Source organism: Fundulus heteroclitus, chromosome 12 (assembly GCF_011125445.2).
Source record: "Fundulus heteroclitus isolate FHET01 chromosome 12, MU-UCD_Fhet_4.1, whole genome shotgun sequence".
Lineage (NCBI taxonomy): Eukaryota > Metazoa > Chordata > Actinopteri > Cyprinodontiformes > Fundulidae > Fundulus > Fundulus heteroclitus.
In genome coordinates, this window is record NC_046372.1 from 37540539 (window position 1) to 37557852 (window position 17314).

Genomic DNA, 17314 nt, shown 5'->3' on the forward strand with positions numbered 1-17314 from the left:
CGTGGCTGTAATTACTTCAGCCTCGGCTCTCTTGTCTCCGCGCTGTCGTCCGTCCCTCTGGGGCTCAGAGGCACGGGCTCTTTCAGACACGCTTACAGCCACGGTTTCACTGACAGCCCTTCATTAGACCCCCAGAGACGCCTGAGACACGTTACGTTTCACCAAGCTATGAGAAATCGTTGTGTTCCCGACGTAAAAACAGCGCTGCGGTTTCTTGCGTTTATCCCTCTCCTTGTTTTGTTCCCAGGATTCCCTCGGTGGGAGTTTGGGGTTTTAATTGTTTTTATGAAACCACAGAATTTGGCTTGTGTTTACCCGATGTGGATCTTGTGACCTGGGGGAAGTATATTGCTGGCTCCTGACTATACCAGCGATGATAATGCGAGCACCGCCGCGGAGAACCCACTGAGCTATATAATACACTGGAGTGCTGATTTTGCCGAAAAACTGAAGTCACTGGCCGCCATCTTGCTACTCCCTACTCTCACAGAATCCCATAAGATTTGGTTGCAACAACAAGCAGTTTTCTGGCTGAGTGAAAACGTTTCACAGGTAATTCTACAGTCAGTGGATGTACTAACACTATCAACTACTAGGAAATTAGGTGCTGAAATATTTTACATGTTATTCATATTAAATATATATATATGTATATATAAGTATGTATTTATGTATATATGTATATATATATATGTATACACATATGTAAATATGTTTTTGTATATTGTTATTTATGTATTTATAAATGTTAAACATATATATTTAAAGGAATAAAATGCAAAATATTTCAGCACATGACTTTCTCAGTACTTGATATTTTCAGAACATAACATAAAACTATATGACATTTGACATTTTAAAAGTATTAAGCTCCCCCTGAACATGAGAAAATCCTCGTTATTCGATGCTGTAGCGCACATATTCCCTAGTTACTGGGGGGAAATAGGGAGTACCAATATGGCGGCTGGGGGTTTCAAAGCGACTCGTTCAAACAGACGGTGATTAGCACTCCAGTGTATAATATAGCTCAGTGGGAGAACCCGGGTGCCACCGTTGTAGGGCATGGTTGAAGCATTAAAGCTAACCTCTTTGCTTTAGTCTGCTTCCAAAGAGATGTTAATGGAACACCAGCACTTTAATTAATCAAACTCTTACAGAAAACCGCATTGTTTTGCTTCACATATCCCCTCTTTAGTTCCATGGATATTATTTGAGGTTTTCTTATCAGGCCACTTGAGTATCTCACCGTTTTGTTTTCGAATTAGCTGAAGGTACCGCAGCTCGGAAATGAAGAGAAATCCCCCAGCCCCCTGCTCTCGGAGGATGAAAGTCTCCTTTTAATAATTGCTGCTCATTAAGTGCTGCTGTTGGAGCGTACTCTCTGAGGCAACACTCTGCAGCCTGTTACACCTACTCACTGATGAGAAAGCAACATGGAACTGCATTTGCATTTAATTGATATGTACAACATGTGCGTCGTGTAAAGCTTCGGAGCCTTTCTTTCCCCGTTCAGCTTGAAAGCGGATGCACCAGGCATTTATTTAAAAAAGATTTTTGCTCACTTTTGACCCAGTTGCAAGCTTGTATTCGCTCAAGTACGGGCGAGTGAGATGGTATCAGTCTTGCATCACGATTTTATCATTATTTCCCCGCAGGAAAAAAATAGCTATTGAGAAGCATTTAGGCCAGGGGTGTTCACAGGGCGGCTCGTGGACCATGTGTGGCCCTCACTAAGACTAAGAAAGTAGAGCACATAACCCCCGTTCTAAAGTCCTTACACTGGCTCCCTGTATCTCAGAGAATAGACTTTAAAATACTTCTGTTAGTCTATAAATCTCTAAATGGCTTAGCACCTAAATACATCACAGACTTGTTATCAGCGTATAAACCCTCCAGACCACTCAGGTCTTCTGGCTCCAGCCTACTCTGCATACCTAGAACCAGAACTAAACAAGGAGAAGCAGCATTTAGTTCCTATGCTCCACTTATCTGGAACAAACTTCCAGAAAACTGTAAAAGTGCAGAAAGCCTGAGTTCCTTTAAATCAAGATTAAAAACACATTTGTTTAGAATTGCCTTTGAATGTTCAAGTTAAAATGTTTTACTGTTTTCAAATGTTCTTTTTTGTTTCTACACTATCCCTACTTGCTTTTATTCTGTTTTATTTTCCAATATTTTAATCATGTAAAGCACTTTGCATTGTCTCTGTACTGAATTGTGCTATATAAATAAATTTGCCTTGCCTTGCCTTGCCTGAGAATGATGTTCTGTGGCCCTTAATCACTATTAAAAGAAGGTACTAGTTTGTCCCACCGGTACAGGCATGTGTTACAGACACTTCAAGATCATTTCAGGGAGAAATTTGCTGCGGGGCATTTAGAAGTGATGCAGCCAATTGAAGTCTTGGAAAATGTAAGATGTAACAGAAAGTACTGTCAGGTTACTATGAACCCATTCGACCCTTTTGTGGATGGATAGAACAAATCACCATCATTTTCTTCTGTTCAATAAAACCAAAACAGAAGAATTATTTTTGTCTAAAGGAGGAGCGATTAAGAGTTAGCACTTAGCTGCAGCTAAGTGATCTGATCAGGTGGTTTCTAAGCTGGTGCAACTCAGAAAATGAACCTTCGGAGACACAAAGAATGTCTGCCTATCGCCTAAAGAACACTTTCAAGAGTAAAGGACTAATGTCCCAGCAGGATTTTGAAAAACTGATCCATGCGTTTATCGTTAGCAGAATTGATTACTGCAACAGTGTTTTCACAGGTCTGCCTAAAAAGTCATTCAGAGCGGGTTCAGCTGATCTAGAAAGATGCTGCCCGCATCCTCACTAAGACTAAGAAAGCAGAGCACACTTCTGAAGTTCTTCCACTGGTTCCCTGTATCCTAGATAATAGTTTTCTTATGATTTTATCATGTAAAGCACTTTGGATTGCCTTGTTGCTGAAATAAGCGATGCAAATAAACTTTCCTTGCCATTTGCTTTTATTGTAATTTGAGGATCGGGTGTACATATCTTAACCTGACGCCGCCAGATAGATTTGCTCCGCATATCCATCTGGAAACCTTCCGTTGAAGTAACTTTGGGAAGGGGCGAATATACTGGTTAGCTGATTGGCCAATGTTGGTGATAGACGGGCCAAATAAACCAATCAGATCAACGAAGCATATGACGTACTCGTCAACATGCTTCGTCGTCACTCTGTTACGAGCGACGACGAAAACACAACCACAAGCCAAGCTACTCTTGCTGCTGCAGGTAAAGGCTCGTTAGCTCAGCAAAGAAATACTCTGTAATTCCGATCAAACTTGCTCGATAGCCGCGCTAACGCTAGTTTCATCGGCTGAAGCCGCCATGTTCTTTAGCCTGAACTGTCGCGCTTCCCGTTGCGTCACACCTCAACCCGCCTCAAAGCCAACGCTGATTGGACGTTCGTTTGGTGAACGGCTCCAAATTTTCTTTAACGGAGGGTAGCCAGACTGATCTGTGAGTGAAACCTTGAAAGCTCGCGAGATCAGGATGGTCTCACGAGGTTATACATGTCTATTCTTGTACTCCAAAGAAGACTTGGACACACCGTCATATTAAACTTGGCCGAAAACAACCCTTATCTAAGAAAAGTGACCGAGATCCTCTTGTTGCTGAACATGCACATAGAAATTGTGCATGTTCAGCAACAAAAAAATACGGACCTGAAAAATTACCTTTTATTTTATAGGGGAAATATGTGAGACATGTCTCGGCTGATTTACGGATCCCTTTTACATTAAAATATTTTGCATTGGTGACCAATTTAAAATGTTAAAATCAGTCCCTCCTCATCCATCATCTATACCTGCTTTTCTTTGCATGGTTGTGGAGGCGCAAAGTTGGGATTTAAACCCAGGACCTTCATGCTGCAATGGTGCCACCTTGCAGCCAAAAAAACATTTTCCAGAGAACCAATATGTATTTTTGTGTCCTGCTAGTACACTGGCTGCTCTAACATATCCGGGTATGACATTTCTCAAATGCAATCCACGCATTACTGCCCCGGTTACAAATTTTCCTCCAAATATGAATGTCTTTAGCATGTGTGCGATCCAGAAGAGGAGCCAACCCTCTGCGCGTGTCTCTGGGCACGTTTATTCTCCATGTGCTGCTGCCCTGCTGCCGTGGTGCTGGGTATTGATTGAACTATGCAGTTTTCACACTCTATAGTTAAAAGCAGGAAAAAGGCTTTCTTTGCTACCTAAAAGCAAGTTTATACTGTATTCTATGAACACGATTGCTGTCAAACTTCGTGGAGTGGAAATTGAAGACTTGCTTTTAGTCTGCTGTGAAAAGTGAGGAGATGGAAGCAGTGCTGGGCTGCGAAAAATAATGGCTGACACTCAAATATGCCCTGGCTCACCCAGTCACCGTTTTTCGCCTCAAAAAAATGTCACTACATGCACCGTAGCGTCTGTTGCGTGGTGAATGGAAGAGGGGAGTACAGTGAGAGTATTTAGGGTTAGTTTGGAAATATGTATACACGTTTGTCTGGTGGAGCTAAACATTTATTTAAGGAGCAAAGCTGCAGAGAAGATCCATCTTAGAACCCAGATAGGACTTAGTCCTGTCGCCTTAATGCTCAAACATTTCTGTTTTCCAGCTCTGAAGCGTCCTCCCCACCTCCTCTCCTTTTCCCCTCTTTCTCTCCCACTTTTTTTAGTCTACTCCCACTTGCTTTCATGCCTGCCTGCTCTTTCTCTCTAACCTTTCTCTGCTCAGGGGAGGTGAGTAATCTTTTTTTTTTTTTTTTTCTGGTAGGAAAGAGGGAGAGAGAGAGAGAGAGGGGGGAGAGAGATGAGGCAAGGAGCTGTGGCCCAGCTTAGGTTAAAAGCTCTAATAATAGGCAGCGGGTCCAGCTCTCCATCTATCCATGCGAGTCTGTCCACCTTGGTAGCAATTGGTGTTTCGCCTCGGCGATCTAGTGAGCATGCTCCCAGCGTTGCCGTGGTGATGACAGCTGGCTAATGCACTACTTCTGTTTGTCTTTTCTCATCAGAAAAAGGCAGAAGAGGCTCATCGGGTGCTGGAGGGACTGGGACCCAGAGTGGAACTGGTGAGTTTTATTTTATCGAGACTTTTTTTTCCTCTCTTGTCTCCCTAATTTTCTTTAACCATAGGGCAGTCAGTTTGATCTATTGCCAAACATTTGATTCTTTGTTTTATTAAATTGTTTCCCCCCTTTTGTTCTGTTTGTCCCAGCCTCTGTACAACCAGCCTTCTGATACAAAGCAATACCATGAGAACATCAAGATGTAAGTCTGACTCCACATAGGTCTCGGCCTATTTACAGTGTTTATGTAGTCGTTGGTCACGTAGGTGAGTTAGCGAAACTGCTGTAAGACATATTAGTTAGATGAGGTCTTTTGAAATGCATCTGAATTTACTACTACAGTTAGGCGGGGGTTGTCCACCTGTATAAAGGTATACCAGTAAAATGGATAAGTTTCAAAAACACATACATTTCATTCATACCTTTCCTATGTTTTGAACTCTGGAGAAATGGCAGGGAATGTGCTGTTGTGATCGGAGTTTTCTCCTGCATGAAGCGTCCCTCATCTCTTTTTCTATGCTGTCGACCAACTTTGGCTCTGTGGTCACAATGAACCCGGACAGTCATGGTGTGAATACTAATGGAGGGTCACCTATCATTCCTATTAGGATGACACTAGAAGACGATAGTTTTCAAGCTTAGGGCTGTATGTTTGTTAAACAGCTGACTGCAGACTGGCTGCCTGAGCAGATAGCCTGACTAATTACACTGCAAAAACGGATCTAAAAATAAGCAAAATGTTCTTAAACATAATGTTTTTGCCATTGATTTGAGCAGGTAAATAAGATCATCTGCCAATGGAATGAGTATTTTGACCCCTAAATTAAGAATATTAGACATCCTGCACTTGAAATAAGATGATGGAGATGAATTGCGCCTATTTTAAGTGCAAAAATCTTATTCTGTTGGCAGATCGTCTTATTTACCTGCTCAAATCAAGGACAGATACACTAATTTTAAGAAAATTTTACTTATTTTTAGTTCGGTTTTTGCAGTGTAACTATCAGTTAGTTTGCATTGTTACTGTATAAAGAACAGAGCAGCAGACAATGTACTATTTTGCTAAATTTAGCTGCAGTGTATTTACATATTTTTATAGGCCGGGTGGACCGCCAGGCATTGCTTGCCCCTGTCACCACGCTTTTTATTTATTTTAAATATGTTTTTCCCACACCAGTAACGTTGATACCAAAGGTGGTGTATAGTAGGGTTGTCAAAATAAATGATGCCTCGATATAATCAAAAAAAAAAAACGAATTATTCAAAGACATGGATTTGCGTCAAAAATAGATCGTAACTGACTCATTCACAACGATGAGCTGCTGCTGGAAGTCTTAAAGTCTGCTAACATGTGGAGAACAGCCAGAGGAAGACACGTCGCCCTCTTCATAGACGAGATAAACACAAAAGCGTTGTTCGAAGGAACTTTCCCAGGCCGACAGACAAGAAAAACAAATTGCTGAACGGCGCTACATGCTAACATGCTAACAGTATGACACGGATGTCTGAGAGCAACAAAGAAGGTTGGTAAAGCTCGTGTTTCTGCCGCAGTGAATTCGTAACCCCACCTGACAACATAAGCTAACGCTAGCTGCTATTAGCTTGACGGACACGGACAGCCCAAATATAAAATTAGATTTTTATCTGAGAACCATTAAAAGAGCTTTAAAAGTAGGGGGCTTTTTACAGCAGTGTCTGTAACTAGAAGTTTTATCTATGCGTAGTTTGTGAGGATTTTGACTCCCTGACGCCCAGCTGAAGGTGCTTAAAGGGTTTGTTTCTTCCACTGACACCGTAGCTCGGGCACAGCGGCGCACCGCAAGATGTTCCTGACCTATTAAATGCACACTGCTGTCCTCGCTGCCTTTGATCCGTGCAGCATTTGATCAGTATTATTGCCTCAAAGCAATTAACTGAAAACCGCTTTCACTCCGTCTTTGTGCGCGCGTTATTAAATACCAGTGTGTCAGTTTGACCGAGCACAATTAGCTTCTTTGTTTTGCTAACCGGTTTGATAAGTTTGGCATTGATCCCTACTGGCAGCGACGACTACCAATATCTCTGTGGCTCCCTGGGAGCCCCATCCCGGCCTATTTCCTGCGCTCTCAGCCTGCTGGCGGGAAAAATAGGCCGACGTCCCCGCATCGTGCACACAATACGAGGACGACTCGGAGCTTTGAAGTTCAAGCGTTTGCCTCATTGGGCAAGACGGAGCGAGCAAAAACCGCTGGCGAACATCTGTTACAAGTATGCATATAATGAATCTTTCACCTATCGTGTTTTTGGAGCATTATGCCAGATTACAGTCTTCTCCGATATCTCAGAAAGCACCCGGGCTTAGGGCAGGACAAAGGAAACCTTGTGCTGGTGTAGCTGCTAATCTCGTCTTTTGCCATCTGTTGTGCAGAGGACAATAACATCTCTGTGTTTTTAGGAGATCTACTTTATCAGGTATTTCTTTTCCTTTTTGCTTCACCAGATTGGTTTTTACCCATTGTACACAATATTGGACTATTAACTCTAACAAATTTTTTTTTCTGCCGCAAAGTCAAGGCTAAGCATTCGTCTGTATAATTATTCATAACAATTAGAGTTCGAGCTTCTTGGATGAAGCGAGCCGTAGCACGTTTCCCTTTGTCATCAATGCAACAGTGAGTGTATATTTTAACACACACCACTAAATGCAGGCACATGCACAGACATATTTGAGGACTGGAGTCAGAATACCCGGAGAACACTTGATGATTATCTTCATGATGGAGCGGCATGTTTTAAGGCAGACTTGATGGGAAAAGTTGCCGGAAGATCCTAGCGTTTACATTCTGGCACCACTGTCATGAAATTAAGGTAGGAAGAAATAATGCAGCAAGAGTCAGCCATTATCAGTCAGGGTTTGGACCGGAACATATTTCTCATGCCAGTTGCAGGGGATGTTGCTCCATCCTTTCCATGGGGACGAGAATGGGCCAATTTTAAATACAGATGAATGAAGAAAACATTTTTCTCATCCATCCCAAAAGGGCAGGAGCTTGAGCACCACTAGGGGTCCGTCTGAGCATGTGCCTGACTAGAAGGCACCTTTTTTAGTCGCGTGGCCTAGCCTCTGTCCATAGGGAGCGAGTAGCTCAGCCAAAGTGTCTAATATAGACTAAGATTACATTAATCAGTAGAGAGCATGACCTTAGAAGTGACAGATTAAGTGTCAGGAATAAAACTCTGTCTCCCAGCAAAGAAAGAGACAAACCGAGCAGCTGCCTAAGGAGATTACTGGCCTTGACCTTTATTTGAAGCGCTGCGTCTGGCTCTTCCCAACACAGAGCAGTTTTATAAGTTTGGCTCGCCTTGCTATCCCTTCCACCCAGAAGGGAGATTGAGTTTATCGAGCATCGTTTTTGTTTATGTGAGAGCAGTATATATATATTTTTTTCTTTTTTTTTTTTTTACTTACTAATCATTCTGTAAAGAAGTAAAGTTGGAAAGGGCGGCTGGTAAAGAATATACACGCCTCATGCCTGTCGAACCTTTTTACATTTTAACAGGAAACAACCACAAACTAGTTTGTTTCTTTGGGGTTTTATTTGATAGACTAATGTGAAGTTTAATAAAGGGGAAGGAGACTGATACAGGATATTTGAGAAGACAACGAAACGTAGATTCATTTGTACTCTTTCACTGATAATTAAAAGTCTTTTAGGGTATGTCTCTTCCAGCATTGCACATCTACAAGCTGGAGTTTTTTTTTTTTGCCAACTTTTCTTAAAGGCGTACCAGATTTCTCAGTTGTTGGTTTTTTTCTGGACTTTGACTGGTCCGTTTCAACAGATGCTGTGATCTAAACTATTCTACTGTAGCTCTGGGTGTATATTTGCAGTCATTCATATTTGCTCTTCAAGCTTAACACAATGGACCAGCTCCCTGCTGAATAAAAACACAGTCGTGTATTCGGGGTGATATGCGGTTTTAGTATTATCCCCGAACATATCATTTTGCTTGTAGGCTAAAAAGGCCAATTTATGTCACACTTGATCAGAGCTCCGTCTTCCAACTGTTTGCTGTGTGCCGAGTAGTGGACACGGCAAACAGAAGCTCCTAAGGCTCCCTTTATTCTTGCCACGGTTCCAGAATGGTCTGATAAGTAAAGAGGTTGACTAGTAGAATTGATTCTTCCACTTGACGTTTGAATCTCTGCAGCTCCTCCAGAGTTGCCATGGGTTTCTTGGCTGCTTCTCTTGACTGATGCTGTCTTTGCCCAGTTTTCACCACCGTGTCTTGGTAGTTTTGCTGTTTTTTGTTTTCTTTTCATCCTCCCCGTTCGTTTTCTGATGATTGACTGACCAGGGCTCCGTAAAATGTTTTTGTTTTTAAACTTAATGCTGATTTTAAACTTCACCGCAACGCTTTCCTTGACCTTTCTGCAGGCGTTTCTCAGTCGTTATGGTTCTTTTTATATGCTTATGCTCTGTAACAAGGGCCTTTCCTGAAACGCTGGATTTTAATGAGATGAAATCACACGCGGGGGACGCTGCTGACTAATGAACACTAGTAACGGTAGCTGAAAACAAATGCACGTCACACCTTTCAGATTTTATTAGTAAAACCTGTTTAAAACCACGCATCATTTTCTTCCGACTTCACAGTTAGAAACTAAAAGAAATCCTACAAAAACACTGCATTTTTGGGAGAATAATATACATGAATAGATGTGACAAATTGTATTGAGTCGATAAGCGTTTTCCTGGTTGTTGTCATGCGGTTTATTCCTGCTGTCGTTCTTTTATCGCTGCAGAAATCACGCCATGAGGAAGAAGCTCATCTTGTATTTCAAAAGGAGAAATCATGCTCGTAAGCAGTGGGTAAGTAGAAAACTCCTTTTGTGACTCAGCTGGGACTCAGCCAATGGCAGACGACTAGTGTGAAACCGGGCCAGCTGCTCCTTGAAGTGAGTGGCCATTTTAGACGTGCCAAAGAGGGGGAAAAAAAACGAAGCTCTGTTCGTGATCTGCTGTCGCTACTTGCACCGTGCCTCGGGGGAAACCGGGGCTGCAGAAACACAAATAGAAAAGATTTCTCATGCGGACGTAGCTTGATGTCTTTTGAATTAGTTTTCTTAGCCAAAAACGCTGCCGTGACCTTTTGTGGAGCATTTCTGTCTTCGCTCGGCGTTGTCTAAGTAAACAAGGGCCGAAATGAAAAAAAAATATTCTCGGGAATCGGGGTTCATGGATTTGCTGTCAAATCTGCTCGTATCCATGGGATGTTTTTCATTCCTAAACTCATTTATGTAGCGCCAGGAAGAATCAAAGCCTGAGCCATGGTCCGCTCCTCTCTGGAGTTGTGTTTAAGTGGGTGAGGTAGCGTTATGCGCGGAGGTATCGCCTCGTAGCTTATGGGCCCTCTGAGGGCCGTGTCCCCACCAGCTTGCTTTACCTGCTGACTGCCAGAGCTGCGGTCCATGTCCTGACTCTGCGTAGCACATTGAGCGTGTCAACCTGCTCCCTCTCATGCTTCAATCACTTATTGCACTCCAGATTTAATTGCCCATCTTTTATTGACTGCAGAGATCTTATTTCTTTTTCTGATCTTGCAGGAGCAGAAGTTTTGCCAGCGCTACGACCAGCTAATGGAGGCCTGGGAGAAGAAAGTGGAGCGCATCGAAAACAACCCGCGGCGCAGGGCCAAGGAGAGCAAGGTGCGGGAGTACTACGAAAAGCAGTTCCCGGAGATCCGCAAGCAAAGGGAGATGCAGGAGCGAATGCAGAGGTGGGTAATAATGTTCTCTCTCTCTCACCGAGGCCCACAGCGGTCCGTAATCGCTTTCGGAGCTTTGTGCCTGCCGCTGTTTTGACGAAACAGGCCTTCTGTGTTTGAATGTCTGCAGCCGTGTTGGGCAGCGAGGAGGCGGGCTGACCTCGTCTGCAGCCCGCAGTGAACACGAAGTGTCCGAAATCATTGACGGAATATCGGAGCATGAGGTAAGCTGTTTCTGTTAAAATTGGGTTGACCTCTTCAGCTAGCCCTTTGGCAACTCTTTGGGTCACCTGTGAGGCTGCAGGAGTAACACAATTCAAGGTAAGTGTTCAGAATGCTTACTTGCCTGATCCGGCTTTGGAAATATGCTCAGGCATTCAAAATTGATATGAGGGACAGACATTTTGATGGCCTTTTGGATTCCTTCCTCTGTTACAGACTTTTACCTTAAGGCTGAACTCCACCTGTAGGGAGATGTTACTTTTGAATGTCACAGGAAGGAAATATGGAGATTTCTGATGGGAGGAGGCCACATGTTCCCAGCACCTCTCAGTTTAAACTCATTGACATTTCATGTGTTCCATAAACTTGTAATATTACTAATTATTTATTTCTTGCAAGCACAATATTTGAACCCAGCCACTCATGCTGGCTGCCAGTGTTTTACAACGCTTACATTCAAATACACTAATAAAGTCACCTAACCTTTGTGGAAATGTTAATAGTTTAAACAATGTATGGAAACTTGGACTTTCACCACCAATTTTGAAAAAAATATTTGGTTTTATTAAAAATGAGATGTTGAACATTCAGTAACCTATGGAAAAAATCTTTATTGGCAATACAGCGATCAAACCCTCCTTATATCCTCCTAAAGCTTTTTGCATTTTTCCACTGGTGTTTTGGTGATGAACTCCAAGTTTACATGGTTGGAAGGCCTCCTCGTCATCACCCTAATCTTTAGTTCCCACCAATGTTTCTTCATTTGGGCTACGCCAAAACGGCAGTATTACTTCCAATCGTGAGAATCGTGTTATTAGAACTAAAGGATTGCTTTAAACCTCAGTCTGCCAGGCTGTAAATCATTTAGAGTTCTACTGCAGCTAGCTGTGCATATGTCCAAAATCAAAATCTGTCGGGGAAAACTGGAATTTTAAAAGGGAAGCTGTTTGGCAACTACATCGTGAATCAGAAAGCTTCACATGTGTTCCTGCTGAGCTGTTTAGAAAGTTGCTAATTTGAAGAATTTGAGTTTGAGGCTGGTTTACCTTTGGTGTCAAACATTTGGACTTGAAATGTAAAACTTGATCCAAACTGCTGCATTCCTTCCCATTTTAACAACACAGCGTCATCGTTCCCGTTTACCGTCTAAACACGAGACCCGGCCTCATCTTAGAGTTGCCGGCGTTTATGTAACTCCTCACCCTCCAGTGTAGCAGCGCCTCAGTGCTCTGCTGAAGCCCTGATATATATTGATCACAGTTAATTTCACAACCTGCTTAGTCAGCAAAGTAGAGCTGGGTAAGGCATATATAGAATCTATCAAAAACACTTTTATTTGAAGACTCTAATTAAGTTTATTGCACTGCAAAAACGGAACTAGAAGTAAGTAAAATGTTCTTAAAATTTGTGTGTTTGTCCTTGATTTGAGCAGGTAAATAAGATGATTTGCCAATGGACTAAGAATTTTGCACTTAAAATAGGAACAATTCATCTCAATCATCTTATTTCAAGTGCAGGATGTCTAATTATCTTATTTTAGGGGTAAAAATGCTCATTCCATTGGCAGATAAGCTTATTTACCTGCTCAAATCAAGGACAAATACACTAACTTTAAGAATATTTTACTTATTTTTAGATCCGTTTTTGCAGTGATGTGTTCCTCCCGGACACAATAAAGCACACGTGTGCAAGTGTCGGTGTGAGTTTTTTCAAACCTAATTTTGAATTGTACTGACGACAAAATTGCAAGCCCAAGTAAATAACAGGGCTTATTTGCTCTTGATTGATTGGTTTTGTCTGTATAAGCAGAAGTGGTTTCCCCCTTTGAGACCGGTCCGTTCACTCCAGGGTTTTTCCTTTCTCTTTCTCGTTCATGTGGCACGTGCAGAACACAGAGAAGCAGATGCGGCAGCTGGCAGTCATCCCTCCCATGCTGTTCGACGCCGAGCAGCAGCGCATCAAGTTCATCAACATGAACGGGCTGATGGACGACCCCATGAAGGTTTACAAGGATCGGCAGGTTATGAACATGTGGAGCGAGCAGGAGAGGGACACTTTCCGAGAAAAGTGAGCAACCCCCCCCCCTGTAAAACATTTGGTCAAATGCCACATGAGTCCAGTTAGGCTGCTGACACAGAGCGCTGGTCAGCTGCTCCCCGTGCCACACGCTCTGATGCGCGTTACCCTCCATGTGTCTGGAGTAACCCATAAAGGGTCAGTGAGGTTTTTCTTTTTTTTTTTTTTCTAAGGAAGTGAGTCTTCCCCTTTCGTGAGAACTGAGAGGAGGTTTGGAGCTGCCAAATCAAATCAAGACCACACAGTAAAACTGGTGACTTTTAAGTTACCCACATACAAAGGGCTTTAGTTTCCTCTTCAGGTCACACTCTGCAAATACACACACTTGCTTTTACCAGCGGCTGGGATGTTTCTTGCTGCATCTAAAATGATTTAAATGTACGCTTTTATTTTTTTTTATTTTTTACAAAGTTCTATTTTATGTGTAAGGTTTTTGTAATTTTCCTCTGGAGTCTTTTTTTTTTTTTTCTAAACACCAGCGACTTGAATCTGACCAGCTTTGTTTGTCTCTCTAAGGTTCATCCAGCATCCTAAAAACTTTGGCCTCATTGCTTCGTTTCTTGAGAGAAAGGTAGGAAATGATTTTTAAACTTTTCTCTGTTGTTTTGGAGCACACGTTTCTTTGTTTCCAAGCGAAAAGTGACCCAACGTTTGCCTTTCAGACGGTGGCGGAGTGCGTGCTCTTTTACTACCTGACCAAAAAGAATGAAAACTACAAGAACATAGTGCGAAGGAACCGACGCCGAGGGAGATCCCTGGTACTATCACTGCTTTAAATCCTGTTTTAATGAAACTGGGAAGTGTTGTAATGTTAATATTTGCATCCGTGTACAAATACGGCTTATCTGAGGGTGAAAATAACTTTGCATACTGCTGTTGCTGGTCAGCAGCTGATAGTCATATACCCTATTTAGTTACTATTGATGTAGGGACAACCTGTTACCATTCAGCTCTGGTTATTCTGCTCTTAAACACACTTGGTGAGAATTAGCAGCATATCTTTTGCTGTGTTTTTCTATCGACAGAAAGCTGGACTGTGTATATATGCAGGCATGGAAAATGCTGGTCCGACGTCAATGTTTTGGCTTAAAAATGTTTCTGTAAGTTGGAGCACAGGGCGAGATAAGTTTGGGATGTCTAGCCTAAAACATACTCCAGGCTCTTATATAAATACAGGCTGCGATGATGCGCCTGCTGGGCATCACTGCCTGACGCCCCTCCTCTGGGCAGCTTTCTGGGCATAAATGGGTCATCCGCTGGGGACCAGCAGTCATGGAGGTTTCCCTCCTCTCTTAATGGTGGACATCGCTTTGAAAGATGACACAATGAGAGTTTTTGTATGTTATATTGAGAATATTGAGTTACTGCGCTTTGCAGCATGAATTATAATCTTTGCGCTTTTTCACTGTTTGTCGCGTCACAATTAGGGCTGAACGATTTTGGAAAATAATCTAATTGCGTTTTTTTTTCTTAATATTGCGATTCAGATTAATTTATCATGTCTTTTTAAACATATACAAACAACAAATCATTTTGTTTCCTCGCTGTGCAGATTAACTTAGTTGCTAAAAGACCCGCAGCATCTAAACTCAGAGCAGTAATGATTGCGTTCTGCCTACAATATATTTCAACCAAAATTGCAATTTTGACTTTTCTCCGCATTAACCACAAGCAACAAAAATGGCCTCTAAATAAATGTGTTTGTAAACAAGGACTATTTTAAACATAAACTTTTAATGTTTCTATTGATCAGAATATTATTCAAGAGAATAGCTTTTAATTGATTTGGACATCAATCCTTGTTGAACATAAAGTGCAACCAACAAGCAAGTCTATGTAATAAACTGATTGACCTGTACTTAATGCTATGTATGATTATACAAACTCTAAAACAAGTAATAAAATTTGATTATCTCACTGCTGCAACTGTCTTCCCTTCCATGTGGAGGCAAACCCACTTCAAACATTTTACTGACACCTAATGGACGTGTCTAATTCCCTAAATGTTACATAGCCAAAAATTGCAGACCTCTGCGATTTGGAAATTGCATTGTTTTAAATCACGATTATATTGAAAATGCGATTAACTGTTCAGCCCTAGTCACAATCAGAATTCCCTGTAACCTTTTAAGATTTTTACGTGATAGCAAAGACCGCGTAGAATCATTTCCCATCCTGTTTCCAATAATGCATTACTCTGCGTTGGTATTTCACATACAATCCCAATAAATTACATTCGAAATAAGGCTCGTAAGATGTAAAAATCTGAAGAAATGCAAAGAACATAAACACTTCTTCAAGAAGCTATATAGCTATATATTAGGTTTTGCTGATGGAGAATCTTTCAGATGCTCTAAAACTCCCATTGAGTTTTTCTGGAGTCGTCCTTCAGAGCTAACAGTGGGTGCAGCACCTGAAGCGGCTCATTCATGCGCCTGTACTCCTTTTTTTCTGGCCACATCTTTCTTAACAAAGTCTTCACATCACTCGGAGCTTCGCTGCACATGTTCTGTGTAACAGCTCGTAGCATGAGCTCACAGCGGCAGAAAAGGACATTTACAGAGGAGGAAGTGAAAGTGCCTCGCTATACATTCGACAAACAGGATAGAGCTGCGCAGTCCGTCCCTGTTTATGAGCCGTCACTAGATCAGCTCTGGGGAGATTATCTTGTGTGTTTTTTCTTTTCCTGTGCCCATTTGTGGTACATCAGACTGGGAGAGCATGTGAGAGGTTTGCCCTCCCCTGTTCATTTTAAAGTTTAGGGGCAGGGCATTAATAATTTCTGCGTGAACGAGGGAGCCTCAGTGATAACGTACAAGAAAAGACAGACTTTGAACGCATCTCTTCATGTCATCACGTTGTATTTGATGTTCACCTACCGTGAAGGAGCTATGAGTCATGTCTTTTTTTTTTTTTCGGGCAGGTGCTGACAGCTCTTTTTGTTTTTTTTTTCTTTTTGGACTAAAACGCTAATCCAAAGATGTTTGACCAACATGAATCAAATTTAAAGCAGTGTTAGCAGTTCCTGGTCCGCTGTAGTAGTCTGAACTCTAACCCCGAAAGCCCAGACAGACAGGCAGGAAGCTGGTAAGGAAGTGGTTCTGGGTGTAGTTATACAGCAGAAATGCGCTGCTATAATTTTCGGAACTTTCGTATCCTGTTTTGTTTGACATCTTCTGACAATTTGTAGATTTTTCTGAAGGTTAGTGGATGTTCTGCATCTGAATCAAAGCGAAACCAAGAGTCTGCATATAGGTGAGAGAGAGAAAAGGGTTTTATTCTTGCTCCTATATCTTTTAAAAAAACTACCTATGGGGACGTTATCTCATCTAAAGGCTAGGCCACCAGAGTTTGTGACGTGTGGGGTAACGTATTAAACATCAGATCTTTACTGAAAACTACTTGAGGGCTTTCTGTTGCTCAGAGTTTGGGATGTCTCACCTTAATTTTAAGAAATGTGGTTGGAGGAAAATCTTGGGTTTTTAATGTCTGAGCATTTAAATCAACAGAGGATCCTGGAATGGTCGTTAGAATATCACTTTTGCTGCGCACGATCTGAAGATGACTCGAGGTGTTGGCGTTCTCTGCAGCCTTAAGAAAACCTGTAACCAGTGAGGCTAATCAAGAAAAGGCTTCAGTTTATTACAGGGCATAAATATCGGGCTAAGCAGCAATCTACGAAAAGGTCATGTCGTCTGATTATTCCAGATTAATTCTGTTTCAGAGTGAGGGGCTCATCAGAGCCAAAACGGCGCTGGAAATAGATGCAATCATTATGTAAAACACTTATGGGTGTAATTGTGTCAATGTGGCGTTACGATCTGAGGGCCTGAAGTGTTTCTCCGTCAAAAGAAATAGATTTCTCTCGGCTGAGTTTACCCTGATTAATGCTGTCGAGCTAAAGGTGGTCCCACAGCTTTTTTTTTTCTCTTTTAGCCAATCAGTGCATTTGATGATAATGTAATCCAAAACTCTTCACACAGCTTACCTCAAATTAATCCAACGGCCAAAATTCACTCTCACTTAGCCATGAAATGTTTGGAAGATGTGAAATGTACTGAAACACCCCGATGTTTGTTGTTCCTGCCCATCCCGTCGCAGCACGGCCAGCAGCAGCAACAGCAGCAGCAGCAACAGCAGCAGCAGCAACAGCAGCAGCAACAGCAGCAGCAGCAGCAGCA

The 17314-nt window shown here is 42.1% G+C and overlaps 1 protein-coding gene across 1 annotated transcript in view; it reads left to right on the forward strand.

Moving 5' to 3' along the window:
• Positions 1-17314, forward strand: part of ncor2 (nuclear receptor corepressor 2) — a gene marked incomplete in the record, with an annotated part of 132004 nt that overhangs the window by 62163 nt on the left and 52527 nt on the right. Inside the window, 9 exon segments of the mRNA XM_036144553.1 lie at positions 5034-5090; positions 5237-5289; positions 9874-9940; positions 10675-10847; positions 10966-11059; positions 12946-13124; positions 13650-13704; positions 13796-13891; positions 17235-17263. Of these exon segments, the coding sequence (XP_036000446.1) occupies positions 5034-5090; positions 5237-5289; positions 9874-9940; positions 10675-10847; positions 10966-11059; positions 12946-13124; positions 13650-13704; positions 13796-13891; positions 17235-17263 (803 nt within the window).